We start from the raw sequence: 22,637 nt of genomic DNA, 5'->3' as shown, positions 1-22,637 counted from the left end.
ATAAAAAAATATTTTACTAATTATTACTTCGACATATATTTATCAAGTTTACAATCCGGATTGCTCTGCAAATTTAAATCACTTTCCAATAGGCTATCTGTCAGTAAAAGAAAAATAATTTTTATAAAATTTTAATATTTCCATACATATATTTGAACTTTTCAGAATATCCAAATCTCACCATATATGATGTCTAACGTACAAAGATGTACGTAATGCATGAAATCTATGTTTTTTCCGTTAGTAGTTTCTAAAATGTTATTTAGTCTGTTTGAATTTTTTACTATTGAGTCCATATAAGTTAAAACCATTTTTTCTTTGAATACTGGATGTAAGATATTTCGATGAATCTTCCATAAGGATGCTTTGAATAAGAAAATATTTCTTACTTTAATTTTTTATATGGTCTTTTTTCTATATATTTATTAATTAAAAAAGAGACAAAGAGAGATCCTTATATATATATAGCACGTGTGAACTTATAGTTTACCTGGTGCAGTAAACAATCCATTACCCAAAGAATATTTTATAAAGACATATGCAGAACTTTTTTCATAACCGTTAGAACTTTTTGATAGAAACTAAAAAAAAGCAAAAAATTGATGTAAAACAGCCGAAATAAGAGAAAATCTAATTCGGGCAAACCGTTTACAACGAAGTGCAGTAAATTTGATAAATCTTACCTCAATACTTTCAGGATCATCGAAGATTAGGACTGATTGAGGGCCTAACCACAATAGCCACGGCGAAGAATAGTTTTCAGATAATTTTATTCCTTTATGAGTTATTTCTAATTGTAAGACAAATTCATTCAATAGAGATCACATAAATATAAACATTATAAAAATAGAATAAAAATGTACCTTTTAAATCACCAAGAAATATATTCAGGTTTCCAATGAAAGGGTAAGCTTTAGGTCCCGAAAATTTTTTTACCATGTTATACTCACGAAATCTATTTATTATATATTTAAGACCATAGAATAACATTATTATTATTGCTGTTGAAACACTAACTTTATTTATATACCACATGTTTAGTTAAACAAATACAAAATTATAAAACGAGCAAAAATAGTTTTAAAATACAACTGGGCCCTCTCTTGTAAGCCAAGAAATGATATTAAGCTTAACTTCCGCAGCGACTTCTTGTATCTTTCGTGATTTAACAGAAACTAAAAAGAATCATCACACGGGGAACCTATTTAAGCAAGATCGAGATCATACTTTGTCCACGCGTCAAGGATGTCAGGTTAAACACGTATGGAAAAAATTAGACAAAAAGCTGTATTTTATCAATTCATTTATTCCGTGCGTATCGATACTAGTTTGCATACTCGGAATGTATCATCTACGTAGTTTTTTACATTAGAAAATTAAGTTAATTAGAGAAGTTAATTGATGTTATAAACATAGTTTTTTCTTAAAGAAATCTTAGTTTTTTCCTTTCCCTCTGTTTGTCTTTGTATTATGCGAATAAATAATTACTAGTCAAACAAGATACATAAAATGAGAAGCAAGAAGTGTTTCGGTTAAAGGTCAGATTGAAATGATTTTATTTTGTATTATTATATAAGCGTTTCGATTAGTTTTTATTGTTCAAGATAAAATAAACAGTTTTTATTATCTTATTAAAATGTTAAATTAATGTGCTAGACAAATTTTCTTTTGATCGCACGTGTTTTAATCGTATGATATGTTATGTATTTCTATTACGTGTTTTATTACACGTCTGTCTTGTCTGATAATAATTCAATAGAAAATAATTGGAAAATTATTGTTACATAGAAACGCAATAATCCAAGATCCAGTGGCCAGCATACTGCACGTAATTTACCAAAATCCAAATTTCGTTCAGTCAATCTCTCATACCTACTATACATTAGGCGGAAATTAATTAACCTCGGCGACGGTCCATATAGCGTTACCCAGATAGCACAGTTACAGAATTTAGACCAACTTTAAAAGCATTTTTACAAGACTGTCATCTGGATGTGTTATTCTTCTTCTTCTTCTTCATTCTTTAGTTTAGGCAAATTGCCTGTTTCGTAACGACGTTTTTCTGCCTATTGCACTGTTAAATTGTCGCACCATCGTTTTCTTAAGCGCCCCGTGCTTCTGCGGCCAACCGGTGACTTATCCCGTGCAATTCTGACAATTCTTCCGTTGTCCATTCTGTTAATGTGTTCGTTCCATTCTTTTTCTTTTTTTAGTATCCATTCGTTAATGTTCTCTACTTTGCATGTTCTTATATCTTCACTTCTCTCTCGGTCCAGTAGTGTTTTTCCAACTATTCTGCGAAGAACTCTCATTTCGGTTGTCTCTAGTAACTGTTTCGTTTTCGCCGTGTCTAGTCGAGTTTCTGCGGTATGTGACATAATAGGTCTTACCATTGCCTTGTAGATTCTTGCTTTGGTCTCTATGTCCATGTATTTGTTTCGCCATATTGTGTCATTCAAACAACCCGCTATTCTGGATGCCTTCATTGTCTGTTCTCTTACCTCTGCTTCAACATCACCATACCCTGAGATTTCTATTCCTAGGTACTTAAATCTCATTTCCTGCTGAATAACCTTCCCTTCAATTTCCAGTTTGCACCTTAACGGTGTCTTTGATGTTGTCATGCATTTAGTTTTCTGGGCCGATATTTTCATGTTGAATGATTTGGCTATGCAGTTAAATCGGTGTAGTAGACGTTGTAGATCATTCTCATTTTCGGCCACTAATACAGCGTCATCAGCGTAGCATAGGATGGTTATTTCTTCGTTGCCCATTTTGTATCCTTTTAGTAGTCTTACATTTCTTATTATTTCGTCCATAATATGTTAAAAAGAAGGGGGCTTAGGGAATCCCTTTGTCGGATACACGACCTGCATCAATCGGTTCAGTCAAGGCGCCATTTATCTTTGCTTGGATCTTTTTGTTTCTATAGATGTCCTCTATGGTCTTGATAAGATTATTCGGAATTTGGCGGTTATAGAGGAGGTGTATAACACCCTTTAACTGCATTGGTCGAATGCCTTTTCCAGATCAATGAAACACACATATGCTGATCTGTTGTAATCAATTGATTTTTCTGTTATCTGTCTTATGATGAAAACCACGTCTGTGCCTGATCTGCCTGATCTGAATCCCTGTTGTTCGTCTTCTAGATTCATTAAGCTGTTAATTTTATTCGTTATAACCTTTGTTGTTAGTTTTAATGAAGTGTTTAAAAGATTTATTCCCCTGTAATTTGTAGGTAGTTTTTTGTCTCCTTTTTTAAGCATAACTATAGTTGTGCTAGTTCGCCATTCGTCAGGTATTTTGTGTTGGCATAGTATTTTTTGGATTAGGAATGTTAATTGTTTGTGAGACGTTGGCCACCATATTTTAGTAACTCGTTTGGGATGCCATCTTGCCCTGAGCTCTTCCTATTCTTTAGTTTTCGAATAGCTGTTTCTACATCACTGGACTCAATTTGTATGTCGCTTTTAGTTATTATTTCTGGCGTATTTAGTTCCGCTTGAGGTTCTTCTGATTTATAGAGCTCTTTTAGATAGTTAATCCAATTTTCTTTGTGATCTGATTTGTTTCGATCATTTCGTTGACCTCCTTTCTTTGATTTCTAATAAATCGCCAGATTTGTTTTTGGAGTCCATAGAAGTCACTCTCCATTCTTTTCGAAAAAATCTCCCAATAATTTGTTTGCCTTACTAATGTCGCTGTTTGATTCCGGATTCGTCTATACATTTCGTATGATTCAGGTGTTCGTAATGTCCTATAGTTAAGGTATGCTATTTTCTTTTTTTTGCATATTTCCTTAATCTCTGGGCGGAACCAAGGAGTTTTGATCATTCTAGCCCGGTTTTTTACAGTTCGTGTTCCCAGGGCTTCATATGCAGCTTCTAAAATGTTGGTTCTTAGTTTCTTCCAGGCTGTGTTTATATTATCTTCTTCTTTTATTGGGTTTTTTTCGATTTTTTCTTTCAACCTGTTCTCGTATAGTTGTTTAGTTGATAAGTTCCATAGTGACTCGATGTTTATTTTTGGTTCTTGAGCAAGGTTGCTTTGGGGTTTAAACTTCATTCTTATTTTTGCTAGTAACAGGCTATTATCGCTTCCTACATTCGCGGAATTTAACGTCCTGATATCTAGTATTTGGTGTGGTTGGACGTATCTATTGGTAACAATGTAATCAATTGTGGACCTGAAGCCTCTGGTGTTACTGTATGTGAGTTTGTATTGATCTTTGTGGTTATAGAATGTATTATTAATCCTTAGCTCGTTAAATGTGCATAGCTGTGTCATTAGTTCTCCATTATCATTTAACACATTTTCGTTGAACCTTTGTTTAATTCCAGGTATTATTTCATTTCCAATGCGGGCGTTAAAATCTCCAAGGATTATTATTTGTTGGTTATTTGGTAATGATCCGACTGTATTTTGTAGCTGTTCGTAGAAGGCTTCTCTTTCTTCTTTTGGTTTGTTATCTTCGGGTGCATAAATTGACACTATATTTAATTTTTGGTCATCTGTTTTATTTTTACCACTAATATTCGTGAAGATATGTAATCACACTCTTGTATGTTGTTTTTATATTTCTTGGATACTGCGATGGCTACCCCTTCTTTGCCCTGATTTGTTTTTCTACACCACTATAGATCACTAAGTAGTCGTCGTATTGCATTTGTCCTTTGCCTTTCTTTTTGGTTTCTTGTAAGGCGCATATATCGATGTTATTATCTTTCAGTTCTTTCAGGGTTTCTTGATCTTTATTATTAAATGACTTGATGTTCCAGGTAGCCAGACGCATTATTTCTTCCAATTCTTTGTCCTTTTTCTTGCTTGGTTCGTCATCTGTGAATCCGTCCTATTCCGAGGCAATATTTCGTTTCTGTGAGCAAACTTTTATTTTTTACGTTGGGTAGGGAGCTAGCCTGATCCAACAACCTTCCTCCTTTTCCCGGGCTTAGGACCGGCAACATGATCGCTGATCTCGATCATGCAGGCGGAGTTAATAAAAGTTTTAAATTAATAAATTATGATATATTTTAAACTTTAAAATAAATAATTCAAATAATTAAAAAAATTCCTAAATATAAACAACCAAAAATGAAGAATTGTTTTGAAATTCAACAGTAAATTTAAATTTGATTAAAACTGAACTTTCCATGAATTTTGTAAATATAAAAATGAAATCCCATTGTTTTGAAATTCTCGTTTTTATTGGTATCTTGAAGTGTACAAAAAAACTTTTTTTAATTAATTTTATATTAATTTGTTAATAATTTTATCTAAGTTGAGTCCTCGAAAAAAAGGTAAGTTTTTTCGGAGAAGCACATAGCCTTCCGTAGTCATGTGAATTAAAATAATAAAACAAATTATTGTTTTTAGGCTTCATTCTAATGAATTAACCTATAATATGCATATAAAAAAAAAAACGGACTTGTAAAAAAAAGGTTTTCAAGATCGAATTTTTCTTTTGATAAATTGTTTAAAAAAGTTAATTTATTATTAATAAATTTAATGTTTAACATCTTACGCATTTAGCTATTTGTGTCGAAAATAACGGGTTGAATTTTTAGTCAAATCAGTTGAATAGTTTTAAAAATCAGTGCTTCACAGAAATTCCGAAAACGTGGTTTCAAGAAGAACGCGTTCAAAGTTTTTCGAACACTTTCATACACACTACGGCGCGTTCTTTTCTTTTGGCTATAACTTTAAAAATATTTAAAATTTGGGTCTGAAAATTTTAGATAATATTTTTAAAATGTTTTTCTTGCGAAAAATGTAAAAAAAAAATCGATTTTTGGAACTCGTTACAGTGGTAACGGGTTCAAAAGTAAGAGGGTAATGTTTTAAAAATTTATACTAGTATTGCTTACAATGTCTTATTTCATGTAAGAAAATACTATTAATGTGATTTTGATAAGCGTAGAGAAATCAATGCGAAAGGGTTAATCCGCGTAAATAAAGCGATGGGTGTACACCAATCAAAAATATTGCTTCCAGTGAAACGGATATCTATTACTAATTTATTTTTATAATGTAAATACGTTTTATATCTAGTATTTTTTTTTTTACAAATTTTGAATAAATATTTATTTTAGTACAAGAAATTTTATCAATATTCATACATTTCAGCTGATTTAGTAGAAATAAAAATATATTCATTGTCGATAGTTCCAGTATTTAGTTGTGGAAAGATAAAGAGTACATTGCACTTTCTACATTGTTTGTAAAGAAGAATTTGCAGGAATACGCGTGCGTCATTCATTACACACTTTTTTACAGTAATATTATTATATGATACTGCCGTTGCACTATTAAATTAATTCCCATACGTTAGATTATTTAATTATTGAGTTGTATCGTATACTCGTCCAATTTTATCTAATTTAAAAAACATAAAAGCGTTTATTTTTTCGTTTTCCTTTAATATTTTTGTTCAAGTGAAGACAACTGGAAAAACGTATATTACATTTCAACAATTAATTAGTAGAAGTCCTGTTATTAATATAAAACAACTGCAATGTGATCATCCTTTTTTCTGCATTTGAAATAACAAGAAAACGGTTTTTTTTTTTTATTTTGTCAAATCGAAAAAACAAGATAAATGTATAAGTCGTACTAGGTGGAAAAACTTGAGAGAGATTTTATGTTTTATTTTATAATATAAATTTATAATAATTTTTATTATTTCGTTCATTGTCCTAATTAATAAATAGGACGTCTGTTTAATGTTATAATAGAAAAACCAAAATATATGTTAAATATATATTAAAATCTGTATTATTTATTTTCAAGTAGAAGATTACTACTTCCTCATTCTTGATAAACGATTGTTTCTTTTCTTTTAATTTTTATTTTCGGTTTAAAAAGAAAAATATTTTTGTTCTTCGAAAAGACGACACGAATGTTTGTTTCAATTCAATATCTACATTTTCATATAAGGTAGTTATATCTTGCTTCCCTTGTAATTCCTAAAGTGTTGATGAGTTAGATTAAGTAGGAGGGGGGTAGGAAGATAAAGAAAGTTAATTCATATGGCTAACGGAAATACTAGCCACAATCGAATTAGATGTGGGGGGGGGGCAACTGTACGTAGAAACGCAGTGGCGTAAATAGCAAGTGCTTTTAAGGTTATTTTTTTTTTTTTAACTTTTTTTCTTTCATCAAGAAAGTTTTATATAAGGTTGCTTTTATAGGCGGTGTTCCCTTTTCTTCTTTTACCTTTTTTTCTTCGTTAAGATCCAATAAAGTTGCGTTCGCCTTTCTGTGTTTTCTCCTTGATAATATTATTTCTCGAACATCGTCGAACTTAATAGTCAAGACAGGGTCCGCAAAAGTAGACGGCAAACGACACATTATATAGATGTCGATCATGAAGAAGAAAGAAATAGATACATCTTCGATGGGGGCGGGGGGTCATTTCTCAAGGGAAAAAACCACTGCAATTAGATGGAAGTAAGATTTTTATTTTTGTTTTTAATCAATTTGCTGTGGCGAACTTTTAGAAAAGTATGTAATACAGGTTATTAATTGCTGTTATATTATTTAAGTTTTAATCAAATGACTTTTTTTTTTTATTGAATTATTAATTTTGTTGCCAACGTTTATTTATTTATCTAATTTAATTGTGTAACAATGCGGAGAAATGAAGGGATATAATAAATGTTTCTAGAGAGAACTGATCCCTTAAACCGGTTAAAAAGGGAGAGTAATAAAGACCTACTTAATCGAAATTGATCGTATTCAATTCAAAGTCCACTGATAGACGTTTATATTAACTCGAGTTATTGATCATCGAACGAATTTGTAATAGAAAAAATCATTTTTGAAATAATTTTTGCATGTTTATTTTGTAATAGTTTACTTTATTAATTATTATGTTAAAAATATAATACTTACTTAAAACTCCAAGAAAAGAAATTTGATTTCATGTTTTAGATTATTAAAATAAAATTTCATTTACTGAAATTTCATTTGTTACTTCAATTATTTTATTTCAATTAAAGAGAATTTAGAATTTACTATTTAAAATAGTATTTTAAATATTATTTCCGTAAATATACCTTGCTTTGGAATATTCACTGTACGTGAACATTTAATTTATATTTATTTTATTTGCTAAAGCATTTGCTTCTTTTTCATTTTGAGTTATTTTGAAAATTAAAAAATTTGAACTTTACATTTTTATATTTTATATGTATATACATATATCGTACAAAGTTGTTTATAATATGTAAGTATTTATAAAATTACCGAATATTTTTTTGTACGATTTCTTTTATGCGGTCCCTATCCACCGCACAAAAAGAGGTTTCACTGTAATTCTATAATTATTATTTAATAAATAAAATGAAGAAAAATAAACAATTTTTGTTAATAGTTAAAGTTGAAAATTTATCTTTGAAGAGGTTAATACACAATATATACAGAAGTTTGCAAATATTTTGGATTTTTCAACAAGTATATTTCCTCGTTATTTTGTAGAAATGGTAAAAATCTTCAAATTTCAAAGATTTATTCACTTTTATTATTGAACTTCAGAAGAAGTTAAAAAATATCAAGCATTAATTTATATTGAAATAGATTCAAAAAAGTCAAATGACCTTTCTGGCAATGACTCTTCTTCTGAGGGTAATTATTTATTTTTTTTAACACATTTTTTGGGCAACAAATCTTCATTGATTTTGTTGTACCTTTTTTGACTGGGTTAAGAATTAAAATTTAAATGATGTTGGATTTTGTAATCCTTCCTTTCACTTTTGCATCAGTAAATTTATCATTTACTGGTCGCTTTTCTTAACCTAGCTCTTTTTGCTCTTACAGACTCTATTGATGACGACCAAGAGCAGTCTGATCTCTCTGATCCTGATACTAAAAACGTCCCACCAACCGTTTCTAAGGCGTCAGACGAGTCTGTTGAGACGCAGGGTTCTGAAGATCCCATCCTCAGTAATTCCATACTCAAGATGCTCGGTAAGGAGAAACGTCTTTCGAAAGATAAGACTTACAAAATCCATTCCGAACTGGCTGCTTGCTGGAATAATATTGTTTCATCAGGCTTAGAAAAGGATGTCAAAACTTCCTTGATTGAAAAATATCCTAACAAAGGAAATTTTTCCTTGTCACCTCCCATCCTTAACCCTGAATTAACCCCACTCTTACACAAGACGGCTAAAACTCGAGATAAATATTTATCATATGCGGTCGTAGTCTCGTTGGCTTGGGACAAGCTATTTCCAGGATAATCAATGATGACATAGATCCCATTGATAAAAATGATTTGCTACAGATTCTTTGTGATTCCAGCAGTTTGTTGTGTGAATCCTTTTATCAAATTGGCAAGTCAAGACGCTCGCAGATTTATCCTTGCGTTGATGGAAAGCGGAACCTGTACTCGAAGATTCAATCACCGATGATTTCCTTTTTGGTAAGGATCTTGGTAAACGCATCAAGAATTCTGTTGCTGTTGAAAAAACTGGTTTATCAATTAAAACTCCAAAGAAAAGTTTTCCTGCGTCAAAAAATCTTTTAAATTGGAAAGGCCCGTCTGCGACACGCGGGAACCACAGTCAGGCGGGCTTCCACCGTTTCCAACTTGCGGCACCAGCTTCCAACAAGACGAACCAAGTTTCGACCCGCTCACGAGCTCGGTCTCAGACTCAGTCTCATTCAGCTCAACCGAATCCGCCATCGACCACGAAGTAGAAGTGAGTGTCATCGCCGGTCGTTTAAAAAATTTTTTACACGCCTGGTCTAATATAACCACTGATCCATTTATTTTGGAGTCAATATCAGGTTATAAAATCCCTTTTACTTCTATTCCGACACAGTCTTTTATACCTATGAATGATAATTTTTCTGACGATGACAATATTAAAATGCAGAAAGCTATTGATGATCTCTTATCCATAGGAGCTGTACAAGAGTGTGTTGAGGAAGATGGACAATTTTTGTCTAGTATCTTCCTCGTTCCCCAAAAAAATGGTAAAATGAGATTTATTCTTAATTTAAAAAATTTAAATAAATTTATAGAGACAATCCATTTTAAAATGGAAGATTTTCGTACTGTACTTAAACTTATTTCAAAAGGATGTTTTATGGCTAGTTTTGATTTACAAGATGCTTATCTAATGATTCCAATCCATAAAGATTTTTGGAAATTTTTAAGATTTATTGGCAAGGTCATCTCTATGAATTTATTTGTTTACCCTTTGGCTTAAGTACTGCTCCATGGGTATTTACGAAAATTATGAAGCCTGTAATTAGTCACTTACGTCTTTTAGGTTGGTTATCTGTTGTTTATTTAGACGACTGGTGGCTTGTTGGGACTTCAAGATATCTCTGTTCGCAAAACATAAAGGTTTCACGAGAATTTTTAGAATCTTTAGGTTTTATATTAAATTTAAAAAAGAGTAATCTTGATCCCTCAACATCTTGTAAATTCCTTGGCTTCATTTTCAATTCACAGCAAATGACTATTGAATTAACTAAGGAAAAAAGAAATAATCTTCACGATTTATTTTTAAAATTTAAAAATATTACTTATTGTTCAATCAGGGAATTTTCACAATTAGTGGGTAATATAACTGCAGCTTGTCCAGCAATTAATTACGGTTGGCTTCACTCTAAAAAATTCGAACGTCAACGTTACCTCGAATTATTGAAAGCTAACGACAATTATGATTGTGTCATGAAAATCTCTTCTTCTTTAACCCCTGAATTTAATTGGTGGTTAAATAATATTTTTATTTCAAATAATCCGATCAGAAGTTCTAAATTTTCAACAACTATATTTTCTGATGCGTCATCCACTGGATGGGGAGCTACTTGCGATGGTCAAGTAGTATTTGGACACTGGAATAATGATGAAAAATCTTTTACATCAATTATTTAGAGCTTTTAGCTGTTTTTAATGGTTTAAAAACTTTTGCATCTAATTTATTTGATTGTGAAATTTTATTACGCGTTGATAATTCTACTGCAATAGCATATATAAATAAAATGGGTGGAACAAAATACGAATACTTAAATGATCTTACTTACGAAATTTGGGAATGGTGTGAGCAAAGAAATCTCTGGCTTTTTGCTTCATATATTCCTTCCAAGGATAATGAGGCAGACGAGGCTTCACGTATCGTAATATAGATACAGAATGGGAATTATCTCCCTTTGCCTTTCAAAACATTGTTTACAAATTCAACCAACCAGAAATTGATCTCTTTGCTTCCAATTCCAATAATAAATGTGAGAAATACTGCTCCTGGCACCGAGATTCATTAGCTTTCTGTATTGACGCTTTTACTGTTGACTGGAACGAGTACTACTTTTATGCTTTCCCTCCTTTTTCTTTAATTTTAAAAACTTTAAAGAAAATTCAAACGGACCAGGCTTGTGGAATTTTGGTTGTTCCCAATTGGTGTGGTCAGCCATGGTATCCTTTATGGCTATCATTATTAGACTCAGAGCCAATTATTTTCCATCCAGATGTTAATCTTCTTCGATCTCCTTGTAGGAAGATTCAACATCCTCTGGCTCAAAAAATGTCTCTAATGGCTGCGCGATTATCCGGCAAGCTTTCAAGCAACGAGGTGTGAATGATGACGCTATTGAATTACTTATTAATTCAATTGCAAGCTCTACTCTACGACAATATTCCAAACCAATTAAGGATTGGGTTTCTTATTGTTCCTCAAAAGATATTAATGCTTTTCATCCTCAAGAAAATGATGTTATTTGTTTCTTAACACATAAATTTAATGAGGGTGCTAATTACAGTACTCTCAACACTGCTCGCTCTGCCCTGTCACTTGTCTGCGATATTAATATAGGGAAAAACCCTTTGGTTTCCCGTCTTTTGAAAGGTACATATAATTTTAAGCCTGCTAAACCTCGTTATGACCGAATCTATAGTTTAGATCCAATATTAAAAGAATTGGAAGCTTTAAGCCCTTTAAATGAGCTTGATCTACCTCAACTTACAACTAAATTAGCTGTTTTACTAGCTTTAGTCACTGCACACCGAGTACAAACAATTGCTTTTATCAAAAGGTCTAATATTATTAAAAATAATGATAATTTTGAAATTGAAATCCCGGATAAAATTAAAACTTCTAAGCAAGGTGCTTTACAACCTTTATTATTATTACCAAAATACCATAATAATTTAAATTTATGTGTTGTATCAACTTTAGATTTTTATTTAGAAAAAACTTCTTTACTGGTTAAAAATCCAGATAATTTATTTCTAACAACTGTTAAACCTTATAAGAATGCTTCAAAAGACACTGTGAGTAGGTGGATTCGAGCTTTCTTACAAGGTTGTATTGGTAATAATTTTTCTTCCCATAGTTTAAGACATGCGTCTACCTCTTCTGCCCTTAAAAAAGGGGTAGATTTAAAAATTATTAAAAATTTAGCTGGTTGGTCGGAAAATTCAAAGACTTTTGAAAGATTTTATAATCGACCAATCATCGCCGATAAAAATGTTTTTGCAAATTCAATTTTGTCTTAATAATTAAATAGTTATGTTAACAATTTTATAAAATAATAAATAAATAAATACTAATAATTCTATATTTTTTTATTACATCTAGATAAAGTCTATTTCAATTTTAATCATATTGTTGATAATGTTCATTGTTGCTCTGAACATCTACAGAGTGATCCTGAGAACGAAGCTTGAGTTATAATTGTAATACTGAGCGAGCCTGCCGAAGGCAGGCGAAGCTCAATATTAATTAAATTTTTTTTTTTTTTTACATATCTGACAACGAGATTCCAACTTGACCTTGATCGGTTATTTATCCCTATAAATACGAAGAAGTGTGATATTATATAATTCTTATTTTCTTTCCGAGCAGAGCTCGTATATAGAAATAAAAAATGATCAAATAAAACTATGCCGCTATATACTCGAATCTATCTTGTATTAACGATTTTCTCCATTTTTTAACGCAGGAAACGTTCATTGTCATATATGTTTAATTTCACAACTAACAATGACTTTCACAAAAATTAAAAGCAAGTTGGGTGTATATGGCATCCTCAACAAAAGCTAAGTATAAAAAACCTTGGTAGTACGTAGCTTTTGATTTTCAAGCTCGTATTGCATTAACTGACCATCCATGTAATTTTCTCTCCCACGTTATCTTTCTGTATTTCTAATAAACAGCTTTTTTGCAATTTCACGATAATATATCATTTTTATAAAGTAAATTTCGTTTTCCGTTCGAATAGAACGTTGTTGTGTAATAAGCGGTATAAATTTCATAACAATTTTTAATAAAATATTCCCAATTGTTTGAGTAAATGTGTAGGATATTTTCTAAATAATTTTAGTTATCGGTAAAACTCGAATTATAGATTTTAAACAGAAATATACGTCATTTTCGCTAGTGTCCCTATTGATTCAATTGTCTTCGTTATTTATTAACTTTATAAAAATTGTTTTTATTAGCGAAAAGGATTTATTCATTTGGTTTTTCTTTCTTTATAATATTTATTTGATTTTGAGTATTTCAAACATTATCGGAAAATATTCTCAATAAGGAATGGAATATCTCTATCGAGGACATTATATGTATCATACTTTTGAGAATAGAATTGCAAGTCCGTGATATCTCCTTGGGGTGTGTAAGGATAACTGCAAAAGCACGAGATCCAGGCGTATTTTACGTAACCATTCTCTTGAAAATTTCTTGATAATTCCGAAACAAAGTCCTTTTCATCGCATAAAAAATAAATGGATGTATGTCAAGTACGAGCATTAATATAATTAGTTGGCTATGTAAGATAACAACACGCCATGATAACATGAAGAAATTTTAACATATATTACAAGAAAACCTCGGATAAAACCGTTACAAAGTTACTAAAAATACTATGTTATATAATAATACGAATAAGTAATACAAAAAGGCAGTTAGTTGGTTTTCTAAAATTAAATAACAATTTTATTTTATTCTTATAATTAAAAGGAACATCTTTATTAAAGCAATTTTTGTAAGCTAATTAGTAAGTTGATGAACGATTAAGTATTTTTCACTACTATAGCACAAATCTAAGAAGAAAAATGTTTATGCTTATACATACATATATAATAGAACTTGATTAACAAGTTTGCGTTTATCCGACGTCTTTTTAATCAAGATCATGGTTATCTCTTGTCTTATCCCCGTTAATTTCTCTATTGGGTATATTTGCATAAATACAACTTTATAAAAAAAACTGATTTCCCTAAATTTAGGATATCTCTGATAATAAATACATGTGTTTTATTTATTTCAACAAACTCAACAACTGTACTTCTATCTTTAAATTACACTCATTATAAGAGAATTCCGTAATTATTTGTTGGAAGTTGTAACAAAACAAGATTAAGTATAAAAAACAATTATATTAAATTATAAATAAGATTAGTATAAATAAAATGTTTGCGTAAAAATGCATTTTTAAGTGGTAAATTAATAAAACAATAAAAATGCAAACAGATAACAATATTCTAATAAAAATAAGAAAATATAAATATTATTTTGTAATAAATTCATATGCATAATATAGATATTATTTATAAATCTATACGTATAGTAAAAGTGGTAGTGAATAATAAATGAAAGGTGGTTTTATTTAGATTACACGGAGTATAATGTTACACACTATTAGCTAACGTTGATTCAATCTGATTGTGAACTGAAAAACTACAAATTACTTCTCTTTTATATTTTTCTTCTATCTTTCTTGAAACTTCCCGACTATTTCCGAATATTAAACATCCAGACTATTTCTATACTTTCGATAGGGAATATTCGAAAGGTTCGGTGCGACAAAACTTCAGACGACCGACTCTTTCTTTCAAGCGGTATCCCGTACCTAAACAAACAAATGCATTTCCGAGAAACGGTCTCTTTCATCCTACATAATATTATATACATATAAATATAAATAATTTTATTACTATAATATTATTAATAGAATATTATAATATTTTTATAATATTATTAATATAATAATAATATATACATATGAAACATATCCATATATATATAAAATATAAATTTATTTTTTTTATTTTATTCATTTACTGTTTTTCAATTTTTATGTACATTGGACATTTCCTTTTTAATCTTTTTCTGATGCGAGTAGCATACGTTTCTATAGCTAGTTTGTTGGGTAAATAAAATATATACACATATACATATTTTGACCATAATTATTAAACTAGTTTATGTCATAAATCTCTTTCTTCGAGATATTTAAAAGATTACATTTGGACACTAAATGAATTCCATATAATGTAAATATAACAACTATTATCTAATGGTTCATTTTTGACAATATAGTGAAAATTACATTGAATTAATTTGATTTAAAATAATGTGGTGTGAAATAACTGATAAACCCCCCCCCTTTTTTTTTCTTTTTAATTTTAACTTAGACCACTTTCATAATTGAGTACATATATACTATAAAAAAGTCATAGTAAAAAAGTCTTTTTTGCATACAAGAATCCTATTTAAAATAATTCAACCCTAATTTTGATTATTCATTGAACTTTTATTATTTATCCGTGTCGTTTGTCCTTTGATCACGCTGGTTAATCAAGGTCCTACTATATATATTCATTAAACCTACATACATACTTTTGTTATGTTTTTATTTAAATAAATTTGTGTTATTTTGACGACCCTGTTTCTCTGTACTCACATGACGTACGGTATTGTTTGGGGATTCGTCTATTCTCAAACCACGTTAAAGTGAAACCATGTTCTAGGATACCCTGTTTTATGAGAGTTCTCTCCAATTCTCAAACTCTACTAAAACGAAACGATTCTATAAAAATGCCGTACTATACGGAGTTATTCAAATTCTAGAAAAATTCTTTTAATTTAATGATTTTAAAATTATTTACGTATAAAAAAAGATTCCTTTTTTTTTTTAGAAAAGTAAAATTATTAAATTAACATGAATGAAATTCTTACCAATGGACGATCTTGAAATTAATTCTAAATTCGATTAAAACTCTTTCTTTTTATCTCTCTCTATAACTTTTTCAACTTGAAATTCGGTTCACCTTTCTCGATTAAATGTTCATAAACTTGATCGAACACGAGCTCGGGTCTTCATCACTTTGATCGAGAACGAGCAAAAGCTTCCTCTCATTTTCAATTTTGTCGTCTATGTAGCAACTTTTCCTCTCCTCTCTATATAGTATATAATATCGTCAGAACTATCATAACCTGTTTAACAAAGAGGATTCTCAATCGGTACACATCTGCAAATAAAAAATATCTTTAAAAATGTAAGATAAATAAACATAAAAAGTTTTGGGTATGAATTGTTTTTTTTTTTAATGGTATAAAACCATTATTCGATTTTGAGATACTTTAGAGTTTTAGTTTGAATTGAATTAAAAATATTGCTAAATGTTTTTATGAATTGAATAATATTTATAAAATACAAGCATATTTAATTTTATTATTCGATAATAAAAAACGACTAATGAAAATAAGGTTCTATAACTTATATTACTTCGGGGGAAAAAATTAAAAATTAAAAATTTGTTGCATTAAGATTTTAAAGTGAAACTTTTTTATGATGAATTCGTAATATTTAGTGTGTCTACTTTGTTATTAACAATATGAAAGAAGTTGTGCATTCCTGATTCAAACTAATATACTATTCAATTAAACTTATACCACTAATAAAAAAAAAGCTTATGCAACATAAAAACACATAATTGAAACAGCATATTTTCTACATATTGCAATATATTGTAACGCTCCCGCCCAAAACACAGATTACGTAAAATAACAAAAAACTTTATTCAACAGCGCGGACTCTTACAACCGTTAAGGCCCTTTCTACAGTTTCCCGTAATACAAACACGTCCGTGCTTTCCGAGCTCCTGTCAAGATCTCCCGATCAACAATTCGTTGCCTGGAAACGGCCTTCACGTCCTTTTTCCAGGGACGGCTCAAAACAGGGTCGTAACACTATATATTATATCTTATATATTTATATATATAAGATATGTTATAATAAATCTTACAAATACAAAAAAGTAAAAAACAGATGATTTATTTCTTTTAATATTATTAAAAATGAAATTTTAATTTCTACGAGAAGTTTAACTTCTTCTCAGATAACAGCCTAATGCAAACTTTGTAAAAAAAACAAAAGTAAAAAATTATTTTAGATACATTTGCCGAGCTAATTTTTTCTTTACGCGATTAAACTTGCACTTAAGTTGATAACATGATTAACCGTTAAAATTTTAATTCTCTAAGCGTATCCTAGTATTAACAGACACGAATCGATACTCCGTTTTCTATCCTAACCCGATAAAACTACCTCTTAATTATTTTCTAGTTTGCAAATATAACGAGACAACTTTTGTCTAAATTAATTTTCTGCGAATAATTCTTTTATTTAATCAAATAGAAAATGTTAACATTTAATTACGATTAACTTATTATGGAGATTTTTTATTTTACATAATTTTTATAGCGTTAGTATTGATATTTGATTATGTAGAGCATAGAAATCTTATGTTACTATTATTAACATTCCTGTCGGATAATTTATATAGACCGTTTATTTTGAATGATGCAAGTCCATTTTCTGTTTATTAAGAAAATTAAAGGTTTACATTTCTGTCAATTAAGAAATATAAGTTAATTATGTCAAGTCTGGCAGTGTTTCTACTAATTTATCTCAATATGTAATTTACATATATAAATTTCTTTCTACGTAATTCTTTTACAGGCCAATTTTAACTTGGACAAAGCATTGGCATTTTTAAAGGAATTAAGCACCAACTAGTTATAAACAAAAGTTTATGCTAAATTAAATATAAATTACGTGATCTTTTTTTTTTTTTAAATGGACTTACACCACTTTCAAAGTAAACTGTTAATATGCGTGTTAAATTAAATCGTGTACAAAAAATTTGTATAAAAACATATCGGATGTATTTATCTTGGAACTAATTATCCATTAAGTTAAAAACCTCTGATAATTAGATTTTAAAAAGTATACAGTATAACCTGCTGAGTACAAAGTTATCTTAGAGCTCTAAGAGATAACATATTTTTCATCTGATATCCGAAAAAACTGGCCAGAAAGATAACAAAGTTAATGTAAAGATCTCTTATGCGCCGTTTTTGACGTCGGTAAGAGCTTTAAAACCTGATATCCAAAAGTTAACATTAATAAGATGGAATTCGGAGGTTATTCAAGACATTTTTTTATTGAATAATGTAAAATATTTCATATTTTAATAATTTTTATTTTCCTATAGTTGATAAATTAATAGAATAACTTATATTGAAATAATAATTATTATAATTAAATGCAAAAATATAATAACTATATAAAATATACTATAATTATAAAAAATATAATATACTGTATTTTAGTTACTATAAGCTACTCGTATAATTTTTTTTTTTAAATAGAAGAGGTGAAAATAGAATCAATAATAATTTTATAAATACTTTTTCGAGAAATTGACAATAAAATTTTTAAATTATTAAATTTCTCTATCTTTTTTCTCTCGTTTTATTTCTTAGTTTCATTTTCTCGCAATAGGTACATATTTATATATGGATCAATTGATTATTTTTAACACGATAAATACAAGTTTCGCTTCTATCGGGCATTTGAAGGACACACAAAGTTTTTGTTTTTTTATATTTTTAATACTTGTAAAATTGTTAAGCCTTAGCAGTCTTCGAAAAATTGTTCAAAGTAGCTCAATTTTGCGATATATTTAAATAATTAAATAATGTAAAATAAGCGAAGATCTACTGTGTTTTGATAAAAAAGTTATGATAAACTCTTTTGTAGTTTTAGAATGTTCCATTAAAGCAAATATAAACCTACTACTCTTTTCTCTCTTCTATCTCTTTGTACTTTTGTTTTCAAAGTTCTCCGCTTTATCTCGTGTTACGTTACCTGGTACTGCAAGCGGTAAAATTACACTTTATATTTACTGTTAACGTCTCATTATGTGATAGTCTTTCATTAATGTATTGCAATTTGTATATTTTATTGGGTTGTCCTTAAAGTTCGGGTCGGTTTATATAAATACATTTGTTCGATTTATGTTTTTAATTATACAAATTGGTTTTTTTTTTCAAAATTATTTTTACATATATTATAAATATTAAATTTAACAAAATTTTTTTTCTTATTTTCCCGGTAGGTAGTTTTAAAATCGCATACCTCTGATAATATTTAATCGAATCTGGCAATATTTATGTAGTTTAACAATTGCCATATCGAAGAGTAATTAAAACAAAAGTTGTGTATTTATTTTTTCAATCAAAAGTTATTGCATCTTAAAAATAAATTACAATGAGTAAGAAAGTCGGGACATTTTGAAGTTTTTTTAGGATATGCGTGAGATGAAGTTGGTTCAAGTGTTTTCAATCTGGAAATTTTGATGTCAAAGATACACGTTGGGTCGATCAATCACAAAAAAGTTATGAAATCATGGACTACAGTAACAAGAGTTATCACTTTAGTTAAAAGATGACAAAAGGTGGTCGAGCGAAATGACAGATATTTTTTTTGAATAGATTTCATTTAAAATATCAATAAAACTACTTTCTTTACTTTCGCATTAATTTATTTTGAATTTTAAATAAATAGAACCTAAAATAATGAACAAACAAAGATTATTTTCTTGAATAACAAATGTTATTAATAACATCTCACTTTAATGAATTTTTTAAACATGTGAGGTATGCATTAGTTTTCGGCAGATTTAATAATTATAATTTTTTTCCGAACGCTAATAAAGTAAATTATATTCCTCTATCACTGATTGTATTGTGCGCAGATTTTCCCAACAATGGAGGTCTCTAGTGATTGTGATAAGCTAATGATCAGGAAAAAGAAAGGTTGATTTAAAATATGAAATAAAACACGTTATTGAGCCAATAGAAAATATATAATATTTTTATTAGCTCGTCAGGGAAAAGCTTCGCGGCATATAAATCCTCATTGATAAATTGGATATAATACTGAACAGCGTCCAACCAAAGATTCGGACACGTGGTTCTTCACCTCTCGCTCGCTTCGCTTCTATATAGATACAATAATGAATCTCGCCTCTGGCTCGTCTGTAGAGTGTCAAGAGAGTTTAAACACTTCGCTTATTCTCTTTCTCATCGGTTTGCTGCTTTCGCGGTGATGCACCTCTCTCTCTCTCTCTCTCTCGTACGTGGAAGTATAAGGGATACACTTATACCTCGCTTATATACAGGGTGATTTACTAACTCTTGTCACCAAGATAGCTCCGAAAAGGTGAAAGTAGCAGGAAAGTTTATACAACAAAAGTTGCAAGAAAAAGTCAGAAGTATAATATGACGTCAGTTTTTTTGCTAGGTTTAGTCGCTTCTAAGATTTAAGAGTCAAATTTGTTTTTTTAAATGGAATGCTATGTTTTGGTACTTATTTTCTGATAACGGTTGTCGTGGCGAATCCAACGATGTGTAACATTAAATACAGAAAATATTTATTAAATATGACGTACTCATTAAACCTGACTATTCCGTCTGACTGTTCCGTCCTTTGTCGGATACCTGAAGGATGACGTAACCCTGTCGCAAGCACGACGCGGAGGAGCTGTATCGTGGCTGGGCTGGCTGGTTCGCCAAACTTGACCTTTGTTGATCTTCAAATACCTTAATGTTGCACATTGTTGGATTCACCATGACAGCCGCTATCAGAAAATAAGTGCCGGAACATATCATTCCATTTAAAAAACCAAACTTGACTCTTAAATCTCTGAAGCGACTAAACCTAGCAAAAAAAAAACTGACGTCATATTATATTCCCGAATTTTTCATGCAACTTTTGTTCTATAAACTTTTCTGCTATTATCATACTTTCAGAGCTATCTTGGTGGCAAGAGTTAATAAATCACCCTGTATATTTTTTTCTTGTCGTATAATATCTGTTCTCCTGGGGGCGTGTACTCTCCAGCGGAAGAGAATAGCAAATGCGGTTTTGTTAGCGGGCATAGCATGGCGTGCTTAGCAACGGTTCAAAGAGAGATGTGGGGCGTCTATTGACACTCTTAAATATTCCCTAAATGACTAGAGGCGACAATGGCTATGACCATAATATAGGTAAGATTAATATAACCATACGTATACCTACATTAAAATTAAATAAATTGCAAATATTAACTTTTGAAGTTCAAAAAAGAATATAAAAAGTTGTTTTCAAACGATTACATACTTTCTAAAGTATTTTACATTATATTTTATTGTTTAAACTAATTAATAATTCGCGTGTCTCATAAAGCCGTACAATAATAATAAAAGTAGACCGTTAATTACGGAATAGATCTTTTTTGTCTCATAAGCACGGTCAATTCAAAATTTACTGTACGTACTATTAAGACGCTATTAATATTGGGTTGGCAACCAAGTGATTGTGGATTTTAAATAAGAAGGAAAATTCCAAATTCGATAATTTAACTATTAATTTCATAAATAGATAATATAATTTTATTTATCAACTAATAAACTATCATATAAATATAAAAAGTTATCAGAAAAATTCGTTGTGTAGATAATAATAAACAAAATTGCAAAATTTGCAAGCAATTTGTGTATTCAACGTAATGAAAGGAATTTCTATGCATTTCAAGTGAACGAATAATAATTAATTTTTTCTTAAAAGTCACAGTGATTATTAAAGTAGTAAAATTGTTGTATTTATTTGTTAGGTGTTACAATTAAAAAAAAGTGATACTTATATTTAATTTAAATAAATGCGTAGTCAAAATATTTTCTATCTATTGGAATGTCTCATCTGAGGGGACATATGTTTCATGGTTAGGTCTTTTACCTTATTGGAGAGTCGTAACAATTGCCCTACAAATCCTGCTGTGATAAGTGCTGTGAAAGGAAAATAAAGCAGCAGTTTGAAATAGAATATTAATACGAAATTATAACGGTAAACATTTAGGTTGTTTAAGTATAAATAATTAAAATTGAATAAATAATTGTTTAATTATTGTAAAATAATGTGTAAATAGTAATAATGATAATTGATAATAGTTGTAATAGTGGTAATAGTGGTAATAGTGATATTAAATCCTAATCATTTAGTAAAAAAAAACGAGTACGTGTTATTCGACCTTTATAATTTTATTCACTTCTCCACTTAGTAAACTTATGACATAAGAATCTTAAATTGCTACTTTTTGAAAATGTGAATCACGAACATATTGACACTCACTTAATTATTTACTTGGAAATAACCACAACGGGGTCGCAAGAGTTAACGTAGGTACTTAACTATAAAGGCATAGCATGTACGGTCGTCTTTGGTATGTGACCTATCCTTTTACTTTTCCATTCGTTTTTTCTTCCTCGCAAATAAACCTAAGTAACGTTGATACCTTTTATATATATATATTTGCAATTATTTTATATTTATATACTTTAACGGAAATGAAAATCTGTTGTACATTTCACATTTACATATAATCTAACTATAACATTAACGTTATCTATAAGTAAATACAGGGTAGTCTATAACAATTATGAGCTGGTTAATATAACCTAATTATTTTTTATTTTACGAAAAAATGCTTAGGATAATATTACACTATTTTAAAGGCT

General features: G+C 29.7%; 2 protein-coding genes across 2 annotated transcripts; one reads left to right on the top strand and one right to left on the bottom strand.

The window, feature by feature from the left end:
* Nucleotides 1–23: 23 nt before the first annotated feature.
* LOC122522710 (cytochrome P450 4C1-like) lies at nt 24–939 on the bottom strand. Its single transcript, XM_043643993.1, has 5 exons — nt 864–939; nt 684–775; nt 491–581; nt 182–364; nt 24–97 (listed from the first exon to the last, which is right to left on the bottom strand). The coding sequence occupies exons 1-5, from the start codon at nt 937–939 to the stop codon at nt 24–26; spliced, it is 516 nt and encodes a 171-aa protein (XP_043499928.1).
* Nucleotides 940–9,872: 8,933 nt separating this feature from the next.
* Nucleotides 9,873–12,676, top strand: LOC122522709. Its single transcript, XM_043643992.1, has 8 exons — nt 9,873–10,061; nt 10,163–10,461; nt 10,552–10,829; nt 10,889–11,130; nt 11,382–11,584; nt 11,629–12,016; nt 12,110–12,280; nt 12,653–12,676. Exons 1-8 carry the CDS (start codon nt 9,873–9,875, stop codon nt 12,674–12,676), a joined length of 1,794 nt encoding a protein of 597 aa, XP_043499927.1.
* Nucleotides 12,677–22,637: the final 9,961 nt, after the last annotated feature.

Source organism: Polistes fuscatus, unplaced genomic scaffold, assembly GCF_010416935.1.
Source record: "Polistes fuscatus isolate 324 unplaced genomic scaffold, CU_Pfus_HIC Scaffold51, whole genome shotgun sequence".
Lineage (NCBI taxonomy): Eukaryota > Metazoa > Arthropoda > Insecta > Hymenoptera > Vespidae > Polistes > Polistes fuscatus.
Note: the sequence above shows the minus strand (reverse complement) of the source record. Positions and strands in the feature narration are given on the sequence as shown.